General features: G+C 56.3%; 2 protein-coding genes across 2 annotated transcripts in view; one reads left to right on the forward strand and one right to left on the reverse strand.

The window, feature by feature from the left end:
• Positions 1-18,818, forward strand: part of LOC138734471 (integrin alpha-D-like) — a 38,362-nt gene continuing 19,544 nt past the window's right edge. The window contains exons 1-15 of the mRNA XM_069882116.1: positions 1-28; positions 1,873-1,975; positions 5,734-5,837; positions 5,930-5,994; positions 8,401-8,503; positions 8,844-8,974; positions 11,566-11,717; positions 11,812-11,965; positions 12,534-12,684; positions 12,757-12,830; positions 14,732-14,861; positions 15,186-15,328; positions 15,943-16,083; positions 17,324-17,530; positions 18,694-18,818. Coding sequence (XP_069738217.1) covers positions 1-28; positions 1,873-1,975; positions 5,734-5,837; positions 5,930-5,994; positions 8,401-8,503; positions 8,844-8,974; positions 11,566-11,717; positions 11,812-11,965; positions 12,534-12,684; positions 12,757-12,830; positions 14,732-14,861; positions 15,186-15,328; positions 15,943-16,083; positions 17,324-17,530; positions 18,694-18,818 — 1,811 coding nt within the window. The remainder of the gene's footprint in view (positions 29-1,872; positions 1,976-5,733; positions 5,838-5,929; positions 5,995-8,400; positions 8,504-8,843; positions 8,975-11,565; positions 11,718-11,811; positions 11,966-12,533; positions 12,685-12,756; positions 12,831-14,731; positions 14,862-15,185; positions 15,329-15,942; positions 16,084-17,323; positions 17,531-18,693) is intronic.
• LOC138734469 (golgin subfamily A member 6-like protein 24) lies at positions 9,483-11,484 on the reverse strand (the record flags this gene model as incomplete). The annotated part of the gene is given in 5 exon segments (XM_069882113.1): positions 9,483-9,700; positions 9,880-10,401; positions 10,873-11,118; positions 11,121-11,247; positions 11,350-11,484. Coding segments are annotated over 5 exon segments (1,248 nt in total), but the record flags the coding sequence as incomplete, so codon positions are not given.

An 18,818-nucleotide genomic window follows, 5' to 3' on the forward strand; every position in this document is an offset into this window, starting at 1 on the left:
ATGAGCCTCTGGCTGCTGCTCTGGGCAGGTCGGGGAGGGGTTTTGGGGTCCCCCGGGGGGGTTTTGGGGTCCCCAGGGGGGTTTTGGGGTCCCCTGGGGGGGTTTTGGGGTCACTTGGATGGTTTTTAGGTCCCCTTGGGGGTGGAAAAGGGATTTCTTGGGGGGTTTTGGGGTCCCCGGGGGTGGAAAAGAGGGAAATTGGGGTCCCCTGGGGGGTTTTGGGGTTCCTGGGGGGGTTTTGGGGTCCCCTGAGAGGGAAATTCGGGTTCCTTGGGGGAATTTGGGGTGTACTGAGTGGGTTTTGGGGTCCCCTGGGGGGTTTTGGGGTCCCCCGGGGGGGTTTTAGGGTCCCTGGGGGGGGAAACTTGGGGTCCTTGGGGGGTTTTGGGGTCCCCTGGGGAGTTTTGGGGTCCCCTTGGGGGGGGAAAAGTGGGAAATTGGGGTCCCCTGGGGGGTTTTGGGGTTCCTGGGGTGGTTTTGGGGTCCCCTGAGAGGGAAATTCGGGTTCCTTGGGTGGTTTTGGGGTGTACTGAGTGGGTTTTGGGGTCCCCCGGGGGGGTTTTGGGGTCCCTGGGGGGGGAAACTTGGGGTCCTTGGGGGGTTTTGGGGTCCTTTGTGTGTTTTTGGGGTCCCCGGTTGGTTTTTGGGGTCCCTTGAGAGGTTTTTGGGGTCCCTGGTTAGTTTTTGGGGTCCCCAGTTGGTTTTTGGGGTCCCCAGTTGGTTTTTGGGGTCCCCGGTTGGTTTTTGGGGTCCCTTGAGAGGTTTTTGGGGTCCCCAGTTAGTTTTTGGGGTCCCTTGAGAGGTTTTTGGGGTCCCCGGTTGGTTTTTGGGGTCCCTTGAGAGGTTTTTGGGGTCCACAGTTAGTTTTTGGGGTCCCTTGTTGGTTTTTGGGGTCCCCGGTTAGTTTTTGGGGTCCCCGGTTGGGCTTTTTGGGGTCCCCGGTTGTTTTTTGGGGTCACCAGTTAGTTTTTGGGGTCCCCGGTTAGTTTTTGGGGTCCCCTGATTCATTTTTGGGGTCCCTTGAGTGGGTTTTGGGGTCCCCTGAGCGGTTTTTGGGGTCCCCAGTTGATTCCTGGGGTCCCCAGTTGGTTTTGGGGGGTCCCTTGAGCGGTTTTTGATGCCCCCTGATGGTTTTTGGGGTCCCTCGAGAGGTTTTTGGGGTCCCCAGTTAGTTTTTGGGGTCCCCTGGTTGGTTTTTGGGGTCCCCAGTTAGTTTTTGGGGTCCCCGGTTGGTTTTTTTGGTCCCCTGGCTGGTTTTTGGGGTCCCTTGGGTGTTTTTTGGGGTCCTCGGTTGGGTTTTGGGGTCCCCGGTTGGATTTTGGGGTCCCCGGTTGGTTTTTGGGGTCCCCGGTTGGTTTTTTGGCTCCCTTGAGAGGTTTTTGGGGTCCCTGGTTAGTTTTTGGGGTCCCCGGTTGGTTTTTGGGGTCCCCGGTTGGTTTTTGGGGTGCCGGGTTGGTTTTTGGGGTCCCCGGTTAGTTTTTGGGGTGCCGGGTTGGTTTTTGGGGTCCCCGGTTAGTTTTTGGGGTCCCATGAGTGGGTTTTGGGGTCCCTCGAGAGGTTTTTGGGGTCCCCAGTTAGTTTTTGGGGTCCCTGGTTGGTTTTTGGGGTCCCTTGAGTGGTTTTTGGGGTCCCTTGAGAGGTTTTTGGGGTCCCCGGTTGGTTTTTGGGGTCCCTGGTTGGTTTTATGGGGTCCCCGGTTGGTTTTTGGGGTCCCTTGAGTGTTTTTTGGGGTCCCTGGTTGGGTTTTAGGGTACCTTGAGTGGTTTTTGGGGTCCCTGCGGGGGGTTCCTGGGGTTTTGGGGGGTCCCCAACCCCCTGGTTGATACCCTGAGGGTGGATTTTGGGGTGTCCCCCCCCCCCAAAAAAAAAAAGGTCTCTGGGCGCCCCCCGTCTCGGCGCTGGACGAGGGGAACCCCCTGAGTTTTGGGGGCACCGAGAGCTCCTTCGGCTGCAGCCTCGCGCTGGGAAAGGACGTGTGAGTGGGGTCCCACCACCCCAACCTTCTCCAGGCACCCCAAAACCCTCAAGAGCACCCCAAAACCTCTTCCAACCACCCCAAAACCTCCTCCAACCCCCTCAAAACCTTCTCCAACCACCCCAAAACCTTCACCAACCCCCTCAAAACCTTCTCCAACCCCCTCAAAACCTTCTCCAACCTCCTCAAAACCTTCTCCAACCACCCCAAAACCTTCTCCAACCACCCCAAAACCTTCTCCAACCCCCTCAAAACCTTCTCCAACCACCCCAAATCCTTCTCCAACCACCCCAAATCCTTCTCCAACCCCCTCAAAACCTTCTCCAACCCCCTCAAAACCTCCAACCACCCCAAAACCTTCTCCAACCACCCCAAAACCTTCTCCAACCCCCTCAAAACCTTCTCCAACCACCCCAAAACCTTCTCCAACCCCCTCAAATCCTTCTCCAACCACCTCAAAACCTTCTCCAACCACCCCAAAACCTTCACCAACCCCCTCAAAACCTTCTCCAACCCCCTCAAAACCTTCACCAACCCCCTCAAAACCTTCTCCAACCTCCTCAAAACCTTCTCCAACACCCACAAAACCTCCTCCAACCACCCCAAAACCTCCTCCAACCCCCCCAAAACCTTCTCCAACCCCCTCAAAACCTTCTCCAACCCCCTCAAAACCTTCTCCAACCACCCCAAAACCTTCACCAACCCCCTCAAAACCTTCTCCAACCCCCTCAAAACCTTCACCAACCACCTCAAAACCTTCTCCAACCCCCTCAAAACCTTCACCAACCCCCTCAAAACCTTCTCCAACCCCCCCAAAACCTTCTCCAACCACCCCAAAACCTTCTCCAACCACCCCAAAACCTCCTCCAACCCCCTCAAAACCTTCTCCAACCCCCTCAAAACCTTCTCCAACCACCCCAAAACCTTCTCCAACCCCCTCAAAACCTCCTCCAACCACCCCAAAACCTCCTCCAACCACCCCAAAACCTTCACCAACCCCCTCAAAACCTTCTCCAACCCCCTCAAAACCTTCTCCAACCCCCTCAAAACCTTCTCCAACCTCCTCAAAACCTTCTCCAACCCCCTCAAAACCTCCTCCAACCACCCCAAAACCTTCTCCAACCACCCCAAAACCTTCTCCAACCACCCCAAAACCTCCTCCAACCACCTCAAAACCTCCTCCAAGCCCCTCAAAACCTCCTCCAACCCCCTCAAAACCTTCTCCAACCCCCTCAAAACCTTCTCCAACCACCCCAAATCCTTCTCCAACCACCCCAAATCCTTCTCCAACCCCCTCAAAACCTTCTCCAACCACCCCAAAACCTTCTCCAACCCCCTCAAAACCTCCTCCAACCCCCTCAAAACCTTCTCCAACCCCCTCAAAACCTCCAACCACCCCAAAACCTTCTCCAACCACCCCAAAACCTTCTCCAACCCCCTCAAAACCTTCTCCAACCACCCCAAAACCTTCTCCAACCCCCTCAAATCCTTCTCCAACCACCTCAAAACCTTCTCCAACCACCCCAAAACCTTCACCAACCCCCTCAAAACCTTCTCCAACCCCCTCAAAACCTTCACCAACCACCTCAAAACCTTCTCCAACCTCCTCAAAACCTTCTCCAACACCCACAAAACCTCCTCCAACCACCCCAAAACCTCCTCCAACCCCCTCAAAACCTTCTCCAACCCCCTCAAAACCTTCTCCAACCTCCTCAAAACCTCCTCCAACCCCCTCAAAACCTTCCCCAACCACCCCAAAACCTCCTCCAACCACCCCAAAACCTTCACCAACCCCCTCAAAACCTTCTCCAACCCCCTCAAAACCTTCTCCAACCCCCTCAAAACCTCCTCCAACCACCCCAAAACCTTCTCCAACCACCCCAAAACCTCCTCCAACCACCCCAAAACCTTCTCCAACCTCCTCAAAACCTTCTCCAACCCCCTCAAAACCTCCAACCACCCCAAAACCTTCTCCAACCACCCCAAAACCTTCTCCAACCCCCTCAAAACCTTCTCCAACCACCCCAAAACCTTCTCCAACCCCCTCAAATCCTTCTCCAACCACCCCAAAACCTCCTCCAACCACCCCAAAACCTTCACCAACCCCCTCAAAACCTTCTCCAACCCCCTCAAAACCTTCTCCAACCCCCTCAAAACCTCCTCCAACCACCCCAAAACCTTCACCAACCCCCTCAAAACCTTCTCCAACCCCCTCAAAACCTTCTCCAACCCCCTCAAAACCTCCTCCAACCACCCCAAAACCTTCTCCAACCACCCCAAAACCTCCTCCAACCACCCCAAAACCTTCTCCAACCTCCTCAAAACCTTCTCCAACCCCCTCAAAACCTCCAACCACCCCAAAACCTTCTCCAACCACCCCAAAACCTTCTCCAACCCCCTCAAAACCTTCTCCAACCACCCCAAAACCTTCTCCAACCCCCTCAAATCCTTCTCCAACCACCCCAAAACCTTCTCCAACCCCCTCAAAACCTTCTCCAACCACCCCAAATCCTTCTCCAACCCCCTCAAAACCTTCTCCAACCCCCTCAAAACCTCCAACCACCCCAAAACCTTCTCCAACCACCCCAAAACCTTCTCCAACCCCCTCAAAACCTTCTCCAACCACCCCAAAACCTTCTCCAACCCCCTCAAATCCTTCTCCAACCACCTCAAAACCTTCTCCAACCCCCTCAAAACCTTCACCAACCCCCTCAAAACCTTCTCCAACCCCCTCAAAACCTTCACCAACCACCTCAAAACCTTCTCCAACCTCCTCAAAACCTTCTCCAACCCCCTCAAAACCTTCTCCAACCCCCCCAAAACCTTCTCCAACCACCCCAAAACCTTCTCCAACCACCCCAAAACCTCCTCCAACCCCCTCAAAACCTTCTCCAACCCCCTCAAAACCTTCTCCAACCACCCCAAAACCTTCTCCAACCCCCTCAAAACCTTCTCCAACCACCCCAAAACCTCCTCCAACCCCCTCAAAACCTTCTCCAACCACCCCAAAACCTTCTCCAACCACCCCAAAACCTTCTCCAACCCCCTCAAAACCTTCTCCAACCACCCCAAAACCTTCTCCAACCCCCTCAAATCCTTCTCCAACCACCTCAAAACCTTCTCCAACCACCCCAAAACCTTCACCAACCCCCTCAAAACCTTCTCCAACCCCCTCAAAACCTTCACCAACCCCCTCAAAACCTTCTCCAACCTCCTCAAAACCTTCTCCAACACCCACAAAACCTCCTCCAACCACCCCAAAACCTCCTCCAACCCCCCCAAAACCTTCTCCAACCCCCTCAAAACCTTCTCCAACCCCCTCAAAACCTTCTCCAACCACCCCAAAACCTTCTCCAACCACCTCAAAACCTCCTCCAACCCCCTCAAAACCTTCTCCAACCCCCTTAAAACCTTCTCCAACCCCCTCAAAACCTTCTCCAACCACCCCAAAACCTTCTCCAACCCCCTCAAAACCTTCTCCAACCACCCCAAAACCTTCTCCAATCCCCTCAAAACCTTCTCCAACCCCCTCAAAACCTTCTCCAACCCCCCCAAAACCTTCTCCAACCCCCTCAAAACCTTCTCCAACCACCCCAAAACCTTCTCCAACCCCCTCAAAACCTTCTCCAACCACCCCAAAACCTTCTCCAACCACCCCAAAACCTTCTCCAACCCCCTCAAAACCTTCTCCAACCCCCTCAAAACCTTCTCCAACCACCCCAAAACCTTCTCCAACCTGACCAACCCCCTCTCTTCAGGGTCCTGGTCGGGGCCCCCTTGGAGCCAGCAGGTCCCGAGGCCACCGGCCGCATCTACAGTTGCCCCGTGGCCACCAGGAGCTGCCACCGCGTCCCCGTGACGGGTAAGGAGGTCGAGGTCCACCTCCCCTCCCACCCCAAATCCTTGGGTCCCACCACGAGGAAGGTCCTCATGGTCTTCTCCGCTCCCTGAAAGCTCCTCCAGATCTGACGACCACGGCGCTGGGACTGACCCTGGTGGCCAACGGGTCCCACGTCCTGGTGGGTCCCCAGCGCCACCTTCATCCTGGAGCTTCTCCGGGGCGTCTTCTGGGATCTCCTGGGGTCCTGCTGGGAGCTCTTGAGGGTCTTCGGAGTCTTCTGGGGTTCTTGGTGTCTACTGAAGACTCTTTGGGGTCTTCTTGAGGTCTACTGAGGTCTTTTGGGTTCTTCTGGGTTCTCTCAAGGTCTACTGGGGTCTTCTGGGGGTCTGCTGGCATCTACTGGGGGTTCTCTCAAGGTCTCCTGGGGTTCTATCAAGGTCTACTCGGGTTTCTCAAGGTCTTCTAGGGTCTCTCGAGGTCTCCTGGGGTCCTATCAAGATCTCCTGAGGTTCTATCAAGGTCTCCTGTGGTCCTTATCAAGGTCTACTTGGGTTTCTTGAGGTCTCCTGGGGTCCTATCAAGGTCTACTGGGGTTTCTCGAGGTCTCCTGGGGTCCTATCAAGGTCTCCTGAGGTTCTATCAAGGTCTCCTGTGGTCCTTATCAAGGTCTACTTGGGTTTCTTGAGGTCTCCTGGGGTCCTATCAAGGTCTACTGGGGTTTCTCGAGGTCTCCTGGGGTCCTATCAAGGTCTCCTGAGGTTCTATCAAGGTCTCCTGGGGTCCTTATCAAGGTCTACTTGGGTTTCTTGAGGTCTCCTGGGGTCCTATCAAGGTCTCCTGGGGTTTCTCGAGGTCTCCTGGGGTCCTATCAAGGTCTCCTGGGGTCCTATCACGGTCTCCTGGGGTTCTATCAAGGTCTCCTGGGGTTTCTCAAGGTCTACTGGGGTTTCTTGAGGTCTCCTCGGGTCCTATCAAGGTCTACTGGGGTCCTCTCAAGGTCTCCTGGGGTCCTATCAAGGTCTCCTGGGGTTTCTTGAGGTCTCCTGGGGTCCTATCAAGATCTCCTGGGGTCCTATCAAGGTCTCCTGGGGTTTCTCGAGGTCTCCTGGGGTTTCTTGAGGTCTCCTGGGGTTCTATCAAGGTCTCCTGGGGTCCTATCAAGGTCTCCTGGGGTTCTATCAAGGTCTCCTGGGGTTTCTCAAGGTCTACTGGGGTTTCTTGAGGTCTCCTCGGGTCCTATCAAGGTCTACTGGGGTCCTCTCAAGGTCTCCTGGGGTCCTATCAAGGTCTCCTGGGGTTTCTTGAGGTCTCCTGGGGTCCTATCAAGGTCTCCTGGGGTCCTATCAAGGTCTCCTGGGGTTTCTCGAGGTCTCCTGGGGTTTCTTGAGGTCTCCTGGGGTTCTATCAAGGTCTCCTGGGGTCCTATCAAGGTCTACTGGGGTTTCTCAAGGTCTCCTGGGGTTCTATCAAGGTCTCCTGATGTTTTATCAAGGTCTCCTGGGGTTTCTTGAGGTCTCCTGGGGTTCTATCAAGGTCTCCTGGGGTCCTATCAAGGTCTACTGGGGTTTCTCAAGGTCTCCTGGGGTTCTATCAAGGTCTCCTGATGTTTTATCAAGGTCTCCTGGGGTTTCTTGAGGTCTCCTGGGGTTCTATCAAGGTCTCCTGGGGTCCTATCAAGGTCTACTGGGGGTTCTCAAGGTCTCCTGGGGTTCTATCAAGGTCTCCTGGGGTTTCTCAAGGCCTACTGGGGTTTCTCGAGGTCTCCTGGGGTTTCTTGAGGCCTTCTGGTGTTCCATCAAGGTCTCCTGGGGTCCTATCAAGGTCTCCTGGGGTTTCTCGAGGTCTCCTGTGGTTCTATCAAGGTCTCCTGGGGTCCTATCAAGGTCTACTGGGGTTTCTCAAGGCATACTGGGGTTCTCTCTATGTCTACTGGGGTTTCTTGAGGTCTCCTGGGGTTCTATCAAGGTCTCCTGGGGTTCTATCAAGGTCTCCTGGCATTTCTTGGGGTCTCCTGGGGTTCTATCAAGGTCTCCTGGGGTCCTATCAAGGTCTCCTGGGGTTCTATCAAGGTCTCCCGGCATTTCTTGGGGTCTCCTGGGGTTCTATCAAGGTCTCCTGGGGTTCTATCAAGGTCTTCTGGCGTTTCTCGAGGTCTCCTGGGGTTCTGTCAAGGTATTCTGGGGTTCTATCAAGGTCTCCTGGGGTTTCTTGAGGTCTCCTGGGGTTCTATCAAGGTCTTCTGGCGTTTCTCGAGGTCTCCTGGGGTTCTATCAAGGTCTCCTGGGGTTTCTTGAGGTCTCCTGGGGTTCTATCAAGGTCTCCTGGGGTTCTATCAAGGTCTCCTGGCATTTCTTGGGGTCTCCTGGGGTTCTATCAAGGTCTTCTGGGGTTCTATCAAGATCTCCTGGGGTTCTATCAAGGTCTACTGGGGTTTCTTGAGGTCTCCTGGGGTTCTATCAAGGTCTCCTGGGGTCTCTTGTGGTCTCCTGGGGATTTCTCAAGGCCTTCTGGGGTTTTCTCGAGCTCTTCTGGCCTCTCTGAGGGCTTGGGGGGCACCACGATGTCCCCCTGTCCTGCTCCCCAGGCCTGTGACCCCATGGCGAGAAGAACCTGTGGGACCAACGTGGAGCTTCGAGGCTTCTGCTTCCTCCTACCTGAAGGAAAGACCCTTCCCACCACCCGACCAGGTACCGGGGGGGGGACCTGGAGGTCCATGTGGGGTGGAGAAGGCCTGAAGATGGGGTAGATGCCTCCTAGGGGCTGATCTTCAGGTCTAGATGGGCTGGAGGAGACCAGAAGGTGGGGTAGATGCCTCCTAGGGGCTGGATTTCAGGTCTAGACGGGCTGGAGGAGACCAGAAGGTGGGGTAGATGCCTCCTAGGGGCTGATCTTGAGGTCTTGATGGGTTGGAGGAGACCAGAAGGTGGGGTAGATGCCTCCTAGGGGCTGATCTTGAGGTCTAGATGGGCTGGAGGAGACCAGAAGGTGGGGTAGATGCCTCCAACCCAACTCTCCACCCCCCCCGAGGTTGCCCCACGGAGGCCTTGGACGTCGTCTTCCTGGTGGACGGATCCGGGAGCATCTCCCCGGGGGACTTTGAGAAGATGAAGAGCTTCATCACCCAGGTCATGAGGAGCTTCGAGGGAACCAACACCCTGGTAGGTCCCATCCTTGGCTCCATGTGGGGTGGAGAAGACCAGACGTGGGGGGAGATGCCTCCAAGGGGCTGGTCCTGGGGTCAAAATGAGGTTTCTTGAGCTCTTCTGGTGTTTCTCGAGCTCTTCTGGGTGTTCCTCAAGCTCTTCTGGGTGTTTCTCAAGCTCTTCTGGGGTTCCTCAAGCTCTTCTGGGGTTTCTCGAGCTCTTCTGGGGGTTTCTCAAGCTCTTCTGGGGTTCCTCAAGCTCTTCTGGATGTTCCTCAAGCTCTTCTGGATGTTTCTCGAGCTCTTCTGGGTCTTTCTCGACCTCTTCTGGTTGTTTCTCGAGCTCTTCTGGGGTTTCTCAAGCTCTTCTGGGTGTTTCTCGAGCTCTTCTGGTGTTTCTCGAGCTCTTCTGGTTGTTTCTCAAGCTCTTCTGGTTGTTCCTCAAGCTCTTCTGGGTGTTTCTCGAGCTCTTCTGGTTGTTCCTCAAGCTCTTCTGGTGTTTCTCAAGCTCTTCTGGTTGTTCCTCAAGCTCTTCTGGTGTTTCTCAAGCTCCTCTGGTTGTTCCTCAAGCTCTTCTGGGGTTTCTCAAGCTCCTCTGGATGTTCCTCAAGCTCTTCTGGTTGTTTCTCGAGCTCTTCTGGTTGTTCCTCAAGCTCTTCTGGTTGTTTCTCAAGCTCTTCTGGTTGTTTCTTGAGCTCTTCTGGGTGTTCCTCAAGCTCTTCTGGGTGTTTCTCAAGCTCTTCTGGGGTTCCTCAAGCTCTTCTGGGGTTTCTCGAGCTCTTCTGGGGGTTTCTCAAGCTCTTCTGGGGTTCCTCAAGCTCTTCTGGGGTTTCTCGAGCTCTTCTGGGGGTTTCTCGAGCTCTTCTGGGGGTTTCTCAAGCTCTTCTGGGGTTCCTCAAGCTCTTCTGGGGTTTCTCGAGCTCTTCTGGGGGTTTCTCGAGCTCTTCTGGAGGTTTCTCAAGCTCTTCTGGGTCTTTCTCAAGCTCTTCTGGGTGTTTCTCGAGCTCTTCTGGGTGTTTCTCGAGCTCTTCTGGATGTTTCTCAAGCTCTTCTGTGTGTTTCTCGAGCTCTTCTGTGGTTTCTCGAGCTCTTCTGGATGTTTCTCAAGCTCTTCTGGTGTTTCTCGAGCTCTTCTGGGTGTTTCTCGAGCTCTTCTGGGGTTTCTCGAGCTCTTCTGGTGTTTCTCAAGCTCTTCTGGGGGTTCCTCAAGCTCTTCTGGAAGTTTCTCGAGCTCTTCTGGTGTTTCTCGAGCTCTTCTGGGTCTTTCTCGACCTCTTCTGGTTGTTTCTCGAGCTCTTCTGGGGTTTCTCAAGCTCTTCTGGGTGTTTCTCGAGCTCTTCTGGTGTTTCTCGAGCTCTTCTGGTTGTTTCTCAAGCTCTTCTGGTTGTTCCTCAAGCTCTTCTGGGTGTTTCTCGAGCTCTTCTGGTTGTTCCTCAAGCTCTTCTGGTGTTTCTCAAGCTCTTCTGGTTGTTCCTCAAGCTCTTCTGGTGTTTCTCAAGCTCTTCTGGAAGTTTCTCGAGCTCTTCTGGCATTTCTCGAGCTCTTCTGGTTGTTCCTCAAGCTCTTCTGGGTGTTTCTCGAGCTCTTCTGGGTGTTCCTCAAGCTCTTCTGGTGTTTCTCAAGCTCTTCTGATTGTTTCTCAAGCTCTTCTGGAAGTTTCTCGAGCTCTTCTGGCATTTCTCGAGCTCTTCTGGTTGTTCCTCAAGCTCTTCTGGGTGTTTCTCGAGCTCTTCTGGGGGTTCCTCAAGCTCTTCTGGTGTTTCTCAAGCTCTTCTGATTGTTTCTCAAGCTCTTCTGGAAGTTTCTCGAGCTCTTCTGGTGTTTCTCGAGCTCTTCTGGAGGTTTCTCGAGCTCTTCTGGTTGTTTCTCAAGATCTTCTGGGTGTTTCTCGAGCTCTTCTGGGGTTTCTCGAGCTCTTCTGGAAGTTTCTCGAGCTCTTCTGGGTGTTTCTCGACCTCTTCTGGTGTTTCTCAAGCTCTTCTGGTTGTTCCTCAAGCTCTTCTGGTTGTTTCTCGAGCTCTTCTGGGTGTTCCTCAAGCTCTTCTGGTTGTTTCTCAAGCTCTTCTGGATGTTTCTCAAGCTCTTCTGGGTGTTCCTCAAGCTCTTCTGGTTGTTTCTCAAGCTCTTCTGGATGTTTCTCAAGCTCTTCTGGTTGTTTCTCAAGCTCTTCTGGGGTTTCTCGAGCTCTTCTGGATGTTCCTCAAGCTCTTCTGGTTGTTTCTCGAGCTCTTCTGGTTGTTTCTCAAGCTCTTCTGGTTGTTTCTCAAGCTCTTCTGGAAGTTTCTCAAGCTCTTCTGGTGTTCCTCAAGCTCTTCTGGATGTTTCTCCAGCTCTTCTGATTGTTTCTCAAGCTCTTCTGGTGTTTCTCAAGCTCTTCTGGTGTTTCTCGACCTCTTCTGGTTGTTTCTCGACCTCTTCTGGTTGTTTCTCGACCTCTTCTGGTTGTTTCTCAAGCTCTTCTGGGTCTTTCTCAAGCTCTTCTGGTTGTTCCTCCAGCTCTTCATGCCCCGAAGGTGGCTTAGATGCCTCCTAGCTTGCTCCTCAGGTCAACATCTTATGGAGAGGACCAAGCGCTGAGGTCCCACCACGGTTCTTCTCCTCTCCCAGTTCTCCCTGGTGCAATTCTCCACCAAGACCATCCTCCACTTCGACTTCTCCACCTTCTCCTCCTTGTCCCGGTGGCAGCGGGAGCTGGAGGTCCACCGGGTGACCCAGGCCCGCCAGACCACCTGGACGGCCAGCGCCATCCGCTCCGTCACGTGAGGATCTTCTCCTCCAACCCCACCCAACCCCCCTCGTCCTCCTCCTCGGGGCCTCCGGGAACATCTCCAGATGGTTCTCCTGGTGGAGCAGGAGGAGCCTCTTCACCCCTGGCCACGGAGCTCGAGGAGGAGCCCGGAGGGTCCTCATCGTGGTCACCGACGGCCAGAAATACGGAGACCCCCTGGGCTACCAGGAGGTCATCGAGGAGGCCCAGAGGGAGGGGATCGTCCGCTACGCCATCGGGGTGAGGGACAGCCCAGAATGTCCATCTCCTCCATCTTCTCCATCTCCTCCATCTCCTCCATCTCCTCCATCTCCATCTCCATCTCCATCTCCATCTCCTCCATCTCCATCTCCTCCATCTCCATCTCCATCTCCTCCATCTCCATCTCCTCCATCTCCATCTCCATCTCCATCTCCATCTCCATCTCCATCTCCATCTCCATCTCCATCTCCTCCATCTCCATCTCCTCCATCTCCATCTCCATCTCCTCCATCTCCATCTCCTCCATCTCCATCTCCATCTCCATCTCCATCTCCATCTCCATCTCCATCTCCATCTCCATCTCCTCCATCTCCATCTCCATCTCCATCTCCATCTCCATCTCCATCTCCATCTCCATCTCCTCCATCTCCATCTCCATCTCCATCTCCATCTCCATCTCCATCTCCTCCATCTCCATCTCCATCTCCATCTCCTCCATCTCCATCTCCATCTCCATCTCCATCTCCATCTCCATCTCCTCCATCTCCATCTCCATCTCCATCTCCATCTCCATCTCCATCTCCATCTCCATCTCCTCCATCTCCAGGTGGGTCACTCCTTCTCCCACCCGGACGCCCTCCAGGAGCTCCTCACCATCTCCTCCCCCCCCGGCCACGACCACGTCTTCCGCGTCGACAACTTCCAGGCTCTCCAGGGCATCCAGGACCAGCTCCACCACAAGATCTTCTCCCTCGAGGGTCCGTGGAGACCCCCTAGAAGTTTGGGGTGACTCTTGTTGTCTTCTCCTCACCTTCTTCCTCCTCCTCCAGGAACCTCCTTGGCGCAGGGAAGCTCCTTCCAGCTGGAGATGAGCCAGGAGGGCTTCAGCGCCACCATCACCCCCGTGAGTCACCTTGGGGGGCACCTCCACGAGGTTCTCGAGAAGGTTTTGAGGCCTCCAGGAGGTTCTAGAGAAGGTTTTGGGGCCACCAGGAGGTTCCAGAGAAGGTTTTGGAGCCTCGAGGAGGTCCTAGAGAAGGTTTTGGGGCCTCCAGGAGGGTTTGGAGAAGGTTTTGGGGCCTCCAGAAGGGTCTAGAGAAGGTTTGGGGTCTCCAGGAGGTTCTCGAGAAGGTTTTGAGGCCTCCAGAAGGGTCTAGAGAAGGTTTTGGGGCCTCCAGGAGGGTCTAGAGAAGGTTTTGAGGTCTCCAGGAGGGTCTGGAGAAGGTTTTGGGGCCTCCAGGAGGTTCTAGAAAAGCTTTTGGGGCCTCCAGGAGGTTCTAGAAAAGCTTTTGGGACCTCCAAGAGGTTCTGGAGAAGATTTTAGGGTCTCCAGGTGGGTCTGGAGAAGGTTTTGGGACCTCCAAGAGGTTCTAGAGAAGATTTTGGGGCCTCCAGGAGGTTCAAGAAAAGGTTTTGGGGCCTCCAGGAGGATCTAGAGAAGGTTTTAGGGCCTCCAGGAGGGTCTGGAGAAGATTTTGAGGCCTCCAGGGAGGTCTAGAGAAAGTTTTGGGGCCTCCAGGAGGTTCTGGAGAAGGTTTTGGGGCCTCCAGGAGGTTCTAGAAAAGGTTTTGGGGTCTCCAGGAGGGTCTGGAGAAGGTTTTGGGGCCTCCTTGAAGGTCTGGAGAAGGTTTTGGGGCCTCCAGGAGGTTCTCAAGAAGGTTTTGGGGCCTCCACGAGGGTCTGGAGAAGGGTTTGAGGTCTCCAGGAGGGTCTGGAGAAGATTTTGAGGCCTCCAGAAGTGTCTAGAGAAGGTTTTGGGGCCTCCAGGAGGTTCTAGAAAAGCTTTTGGGGCCTCCAGGAGGTTCTGGAGAAGGTTTTGGGACCTCCAAGAGGTTCTGGAGAAGATTTTAGGGTCTCCAGGTGGGTCTGGAGAAGGTTTTGGGACGCCCAAGAGGTTCTAGAGAAGATTTTGGGGCCTCCAGGAGGTTCAAGAAAAGGTTTTGGGGCCTCCAGGAGGATCTAGAGAAGGTTTTGGGGCCTCCAGGAGGGTCTGGAGAAGATTTTGAGGCCTCCAGGGGGGTCTAGAGAAGGTTTTGGGGCCCCCAGGAGGATCTGGAGAAGGTTTTGGGGCCTCCACAAGGGTCTGGAGAAGATTGTGGGGCTTCCAAGAGGATCTAGAGAAGGTTTTGAGGCCTCCGGGAGGTTCTGGAGAAGGTTTGGGGGCCTCCAGGAGGTTCTAAAAAAGGTTTTGGGGCCTCCAGAAGGGTCTAGAAAAGGTTTTGGGGCCTCCAGGAGGGTCTGGAGAAGGTTTTGGGGCCTCCAGGAGGTTCTGAAGAAGGTTTTGGGGTCTCCAGGAGGTTCTAGAGAAGGTTTTGGAGCCTCGAGGAGGTCCTAGAGAAGGTTTTGGGGCCTCCAGGAGGTTCTAGAAAAGGTTTTGGGGCCTCTAGGAGGTTCTAGAGAAGGTTTTGGGGCCTCCAGGAGGTTCTCGGGAAGGTTTTGAGGCCTCCAGGAGGGTCTGGAGACGGTTTTGAGGTCTCCAAGAGGTTCTAGAGAAGATTTTGGGGCCTCCAGGAGGTTCAAGAAAAGGTTTTGGGGCCTCCAGGAGGATCTAGAGAAGGTTTTAGGGCCTCCAGGAGGGTCTGGAGAAGATTTTGGGGCCTCCAGGAGGTTCTAGAAAAGGTTTTGGGGCCTCCAGAAGGGTCTAGAGAAGGATTGGGGTTTCCAGGAGGTTCTCGAGAAGGTTTTGGGGCCTCCAGGAGGATCTAGAGAAGGTTTTGGGGCCTCCAGGAGGTTCTTGAGAAGGTTTTGGGGCCTCCTGGAGGTCCTGGGCCTGGAGGTGACCCCTGTCCTGGTCTCGGGGCGCAGGAGGGCCCCTTGCTGGGCTCGGTGGGCGCCTACGGCTGGTCCGGGGGGGCCTGGCTCTACGGCAGCTCCAGGGACGTCACCTGGCTCAACACGTCCCACGGAGGCCACCAGGCGGACAACAGCTACCTGGGTGAGTCTGGAGACCCTGGAGCTCCAGGAGAACCTGGAGATCTCGGTTCCTCCATGAGAACTTGGAGATCTTGGTTCCTCCAGGAGGTTCTGGAGATCTTGGTTCCTCCATGAGAACTTGGAGATCTTGGTTCCTCCAGGAGGTTCTGGAGATCTTGGTTCCTCCATGAGAACCTGGAGATCTTGGTTCCTCCAGGAGGTTCTGGAGATCTTGGTTCCTCCATGAGAACCTGGAAATCTTGGTTCCTCCAGGAGGTTCTGGAGATCTTGGGGTCTCCATGATCTCCTGGAGGCCCCGGTGACCCCGATGTCCCCGTGTCCCCAGGCTACGCGGCCGAGTCCCTGCTCCTGGGTGGCCACCAGGCCCTGGCTCTGGGCGCCCCTCGCTCCGGCCACATGGGGCGTCTTCTCCTCTTCCAGCGTGGTGGGACCCGCTGGGACCTGCTGGACGAGGCCTCGGGGACCCAGGTCAGGGGGACACGGGGTGGGGTGGGGGCTCCATGAGGTCCCAGGGGTCTCCATGGGGTCTCAGGGGTGGGTTGAGGGTCTCCAGGGGGTCTCCAGGGGTGAGTTGAGGGTCTCCAGGGGGTCTCAGGGGTGGGTTGAGGGTCTCCATGGGGTCTCCAGGGGTGGGTTGAGGGTCTCCATGGGGTCTCCAGGGGTGGGTTGAGGGTCTCCATGGGGTCTCCAGGGGTGGGTTGAGGGTCTCCATGGGGTCTCCAGGGGTCTCAGGGGTGGGTTGAGGGTCTCCATGGGGTCTCCAGGGGTGGGTTGAGGGTCTCCATGGGGTCTCCAGGGGTCTCAGGGGTGGGTTGGGGGTCTCCATGGGGTCTCAGGGCTGGGTTGAGGGTCTCCATGGGGTCTCCAGGGGTGGGTTGAGGGTCTCCATGGGGTCTCCAGGGGTGGGTTGAGGGTCTCCATGGGGTCTCAGGGGTGGGTTGAGGGTCTCCATGGGGTCTCCAGGGGTGGGTTGAGGGTCTCCATGGGGTCTCAGGGGTGGGTTGAGGGTCTCCATGGGGTCTCCAGGGGTCTCCATGGGGTCTCCATGGGGTCTCAGGGGTGGGTTGGGGTCTTCTCCTCAGGTGGGAGGAGCCTTTGGGGCGTCCCTGCTGGCGCTGGACCCAGACGGAGATGGTTCGGCCGAGGTCCTCCTGGTGGGGTCTCCCCTCTTCTTCGAGGGCGGCAGCGGGGGGCGCGTGGACCTCTGCGACCTCCACCCCGAGGTGGGACCCCCCAGGAGACCCCAACCCACCTCCCAGACCCCATGGAGACCCCAAGCCACCACCCTGAGGAGTTTCAGATCCTCATGGAGACCCCAACCCACCTCCTGAGGAGCTTCAGAACCTCATGGAGACCCCAACCCACCTCCCTGAGGAGCTTCAGAACCCCATGGAGACCCCAACCCACCTCCTGAGAACCTCATGGAGACCCCAACCCACCTCCTGAGGAGCTTCAGGACCTCATGGAGACCCCAACCCACCTCCTGAGAACCTCATGGAGACCCCGTCCCACCTCCTGAGGAGCTTCAGAACCTCATGGAGACCCCATCCCACCTCCCTGAGGAGCTTCAGAACCTCATGGAGACCCCAACCCACCTCCTGAGGAGCTTCAGAACCTCATGGAGACCCCAACCCACCTCCTGAGAACCTCATGGAGACCCCGTCCCACCTCCCTGAGGAGCTTCAGAACCTCATGGAGACCCCATCCCACCTCCCTGAGGAGCTTCAGAACCTCATGGAGACCCCATCCCACCTCCCTGAGGAGCTTCAGAACCTCATGGAGACCCCATCCCACCTCCCTGAGGAGCTTCAGAACCTCATGGAGACCCCAACCCACCTCCTGAGAACCTCATGGAGACCCCATCCCACCTCCTGAGGAGCTTCAGGACCTCATGGAGACCCCAACCCACCTCCTGAGGAGCTTCAGAACCTCATGGAGACCCCATCCCACCTCCTGAGGAGCTTCAGAACCTCATGGAGACCCCATCCCACCTCCCTGAGGAGCTTCAGAACCTCATGGAGACCCCATCCCACCTCCCTGAGGAGCTTCAGAACCTCATGGAGACCCCAACCCACCTCCTGAGGAGCTTCAGAACCTCATGGAGACCCCATCCCACCTCCCTGAGGAGCTTCAGAACCTCATGGAGACCCCATCCCACCTCCCTGAGGAGCTTCAGAACCTCATGGAGACCCCAACCCACCTCCTGAGGAGCTTCAGAACCTCATGGAGACCCCATCCCACCTCCTGAGGAGCTTCAGAACCTCATGGAGACCCCATCCCACCTCCTGAGGAGCTTCAGAACCTCATGGAGACCCCAACCCACCTCCCTGAGGAGCTTCAGAACCTCATGAAGACCCCATCCCACCTCCTGAGGAGCTTCAGAACCTCATGGAGACCCCAACCCACCTCCCTGTGGAGCTTCAGAACCTCATGGAGACCCCATGAGGACCTTCTTCTCCCCAGGCCCCTCGTCTCCGCTGCTCCCGTGTCCTCCGAGGAGACCCCGGCCACCCCCTGGGTCGCTTCGGGTCCAGCCTGGCCCTGGTGGGGGACGTGGACGGGGACCGGTGGCCCGAGGTGGCCGTGGGGGCCCCCCTGGAGGACGAGGAGCTGGGAGCCGTCTACATCTTCCAAGGGTCCTGGAGAGGAGTCCAAGGCCGGTACAGCCAGGTGGGACCTGGAGAGGTTCCTGGTGGTGGGAACGTCCTGGAGGTGGAGAAATTGGGGACCTGGAGAGGTTCCTGGTGGTGGGAACGTCCCGGAGGTGGAGAAATTGGGGACCTGGAGAGGTTCTGGGTGGTGGGAACGTCCTGGAGATGGAGAAATCGGGGACCTGGAGAGGTTCTGGGTGGTGGGAACGTCCTGGAGATGGAGAAATCGGGGACCTGGAGAGGTTCTGGGTGGTGGGAATGTCCTGGAGATGGAGAAATTGGGGACCTGGAGAGGTTCTGGGTGGTGGGAACGTCCTGGAGGTGGAGAAATTGGGGACCTGGAGAGGTTCTGGGTGGTGGGAACGTCCTGGAGATGGAGAAATCGGGGACCTGGAGAGGTTCTGGGTGGTGGGAACGTCCTGGAGATGGAGAAATCGGGGACCTGGAGAGGTTCTGGGTGGTGGGAACATCCTGGAGATGGAGAAATCGGGGACCTGGAGAGGTTCTGGGTGGTGGGAACGTCCTGGAGATGGAGAAATCGGGGACCTGGAGAGGTTCTGGGTGGTGGGAACGTCCTGGAGATGGAGAAATCGGGGACCTGGAGAGGTTCTGGGTGGTGGGAACGTCGTGGAGGTGGAGAAATTGGGGACCTGGAGAGGTTCTGGGTGGTGGGAACGTCCTGGAGGTGGAGAAATTGGGGACCTGGAGAGGTTCTGGGTGGTGGGAACGTCCTGGAGATGGAGAAATCGGGGACCTGGAGAGGTTCTGGGTGGTGGGAACGTCGTGGAGGTGGAGAAATCGGGGACCTGGAGAGGTTCTGGGTGGTGGGAACGTCCTGGAGATGGAGAAATCGGGGACCTGGAGAGGTTCTGGGTGGTGGGAACGTCGTGGAGGTGGAGAAATTGGGGACCTGGAGGGGTTCTGGGTGGTGGGAACGTCCTGGAGATGGAGAAATTGGGGACCTGGAGAGGTTCTGGGTGGTGGGAACGTCCTGGAGATGGAGAAATCGGGGACCTGGAGAGGTTCTGGGTGGTGGGAACGTCGTGGAGGTGGAGAAATTGGGGACCTGGAGAGGTTCTGGGTGGTGGGAACGTGGGTTTTGAGAAGTTCCTGGTGCCGTGGAGGCCACGGGAGCTGCAGAAGCTCCTCTCCAGAAGGTCCCACGTCTTCTCCTGCTCCCAGCGCATCTCCGGGTTGCGTTTCTCCACGCGGCTCTTCGGCCGAGCCCTCAGCGGTGGCCGCGACGTCACCGGGGACCTTCTCCCGGACCTCGCGGTGGGAGCCCAGGGCCAGGTCCTTCTTCTCAG

This window comes from Phaenicophaeus curvirostris, unplaced genomic scaffold (assembly GCF_032191515.1).
Source record: "Phaenicophaeus curvirostris isolate KB17595 unplaced genomic scaffold, BPBGC_Pcur_1.0 scaffold_84, whole genome shotgun sequence".
Taxonomy (NCBI): Eukaryota; Metazoa; Chordata; class Aves; order Cuculiformes; family Cuculidae; genus Phaenicophaeus; species Phaenicophaeus curvirostris.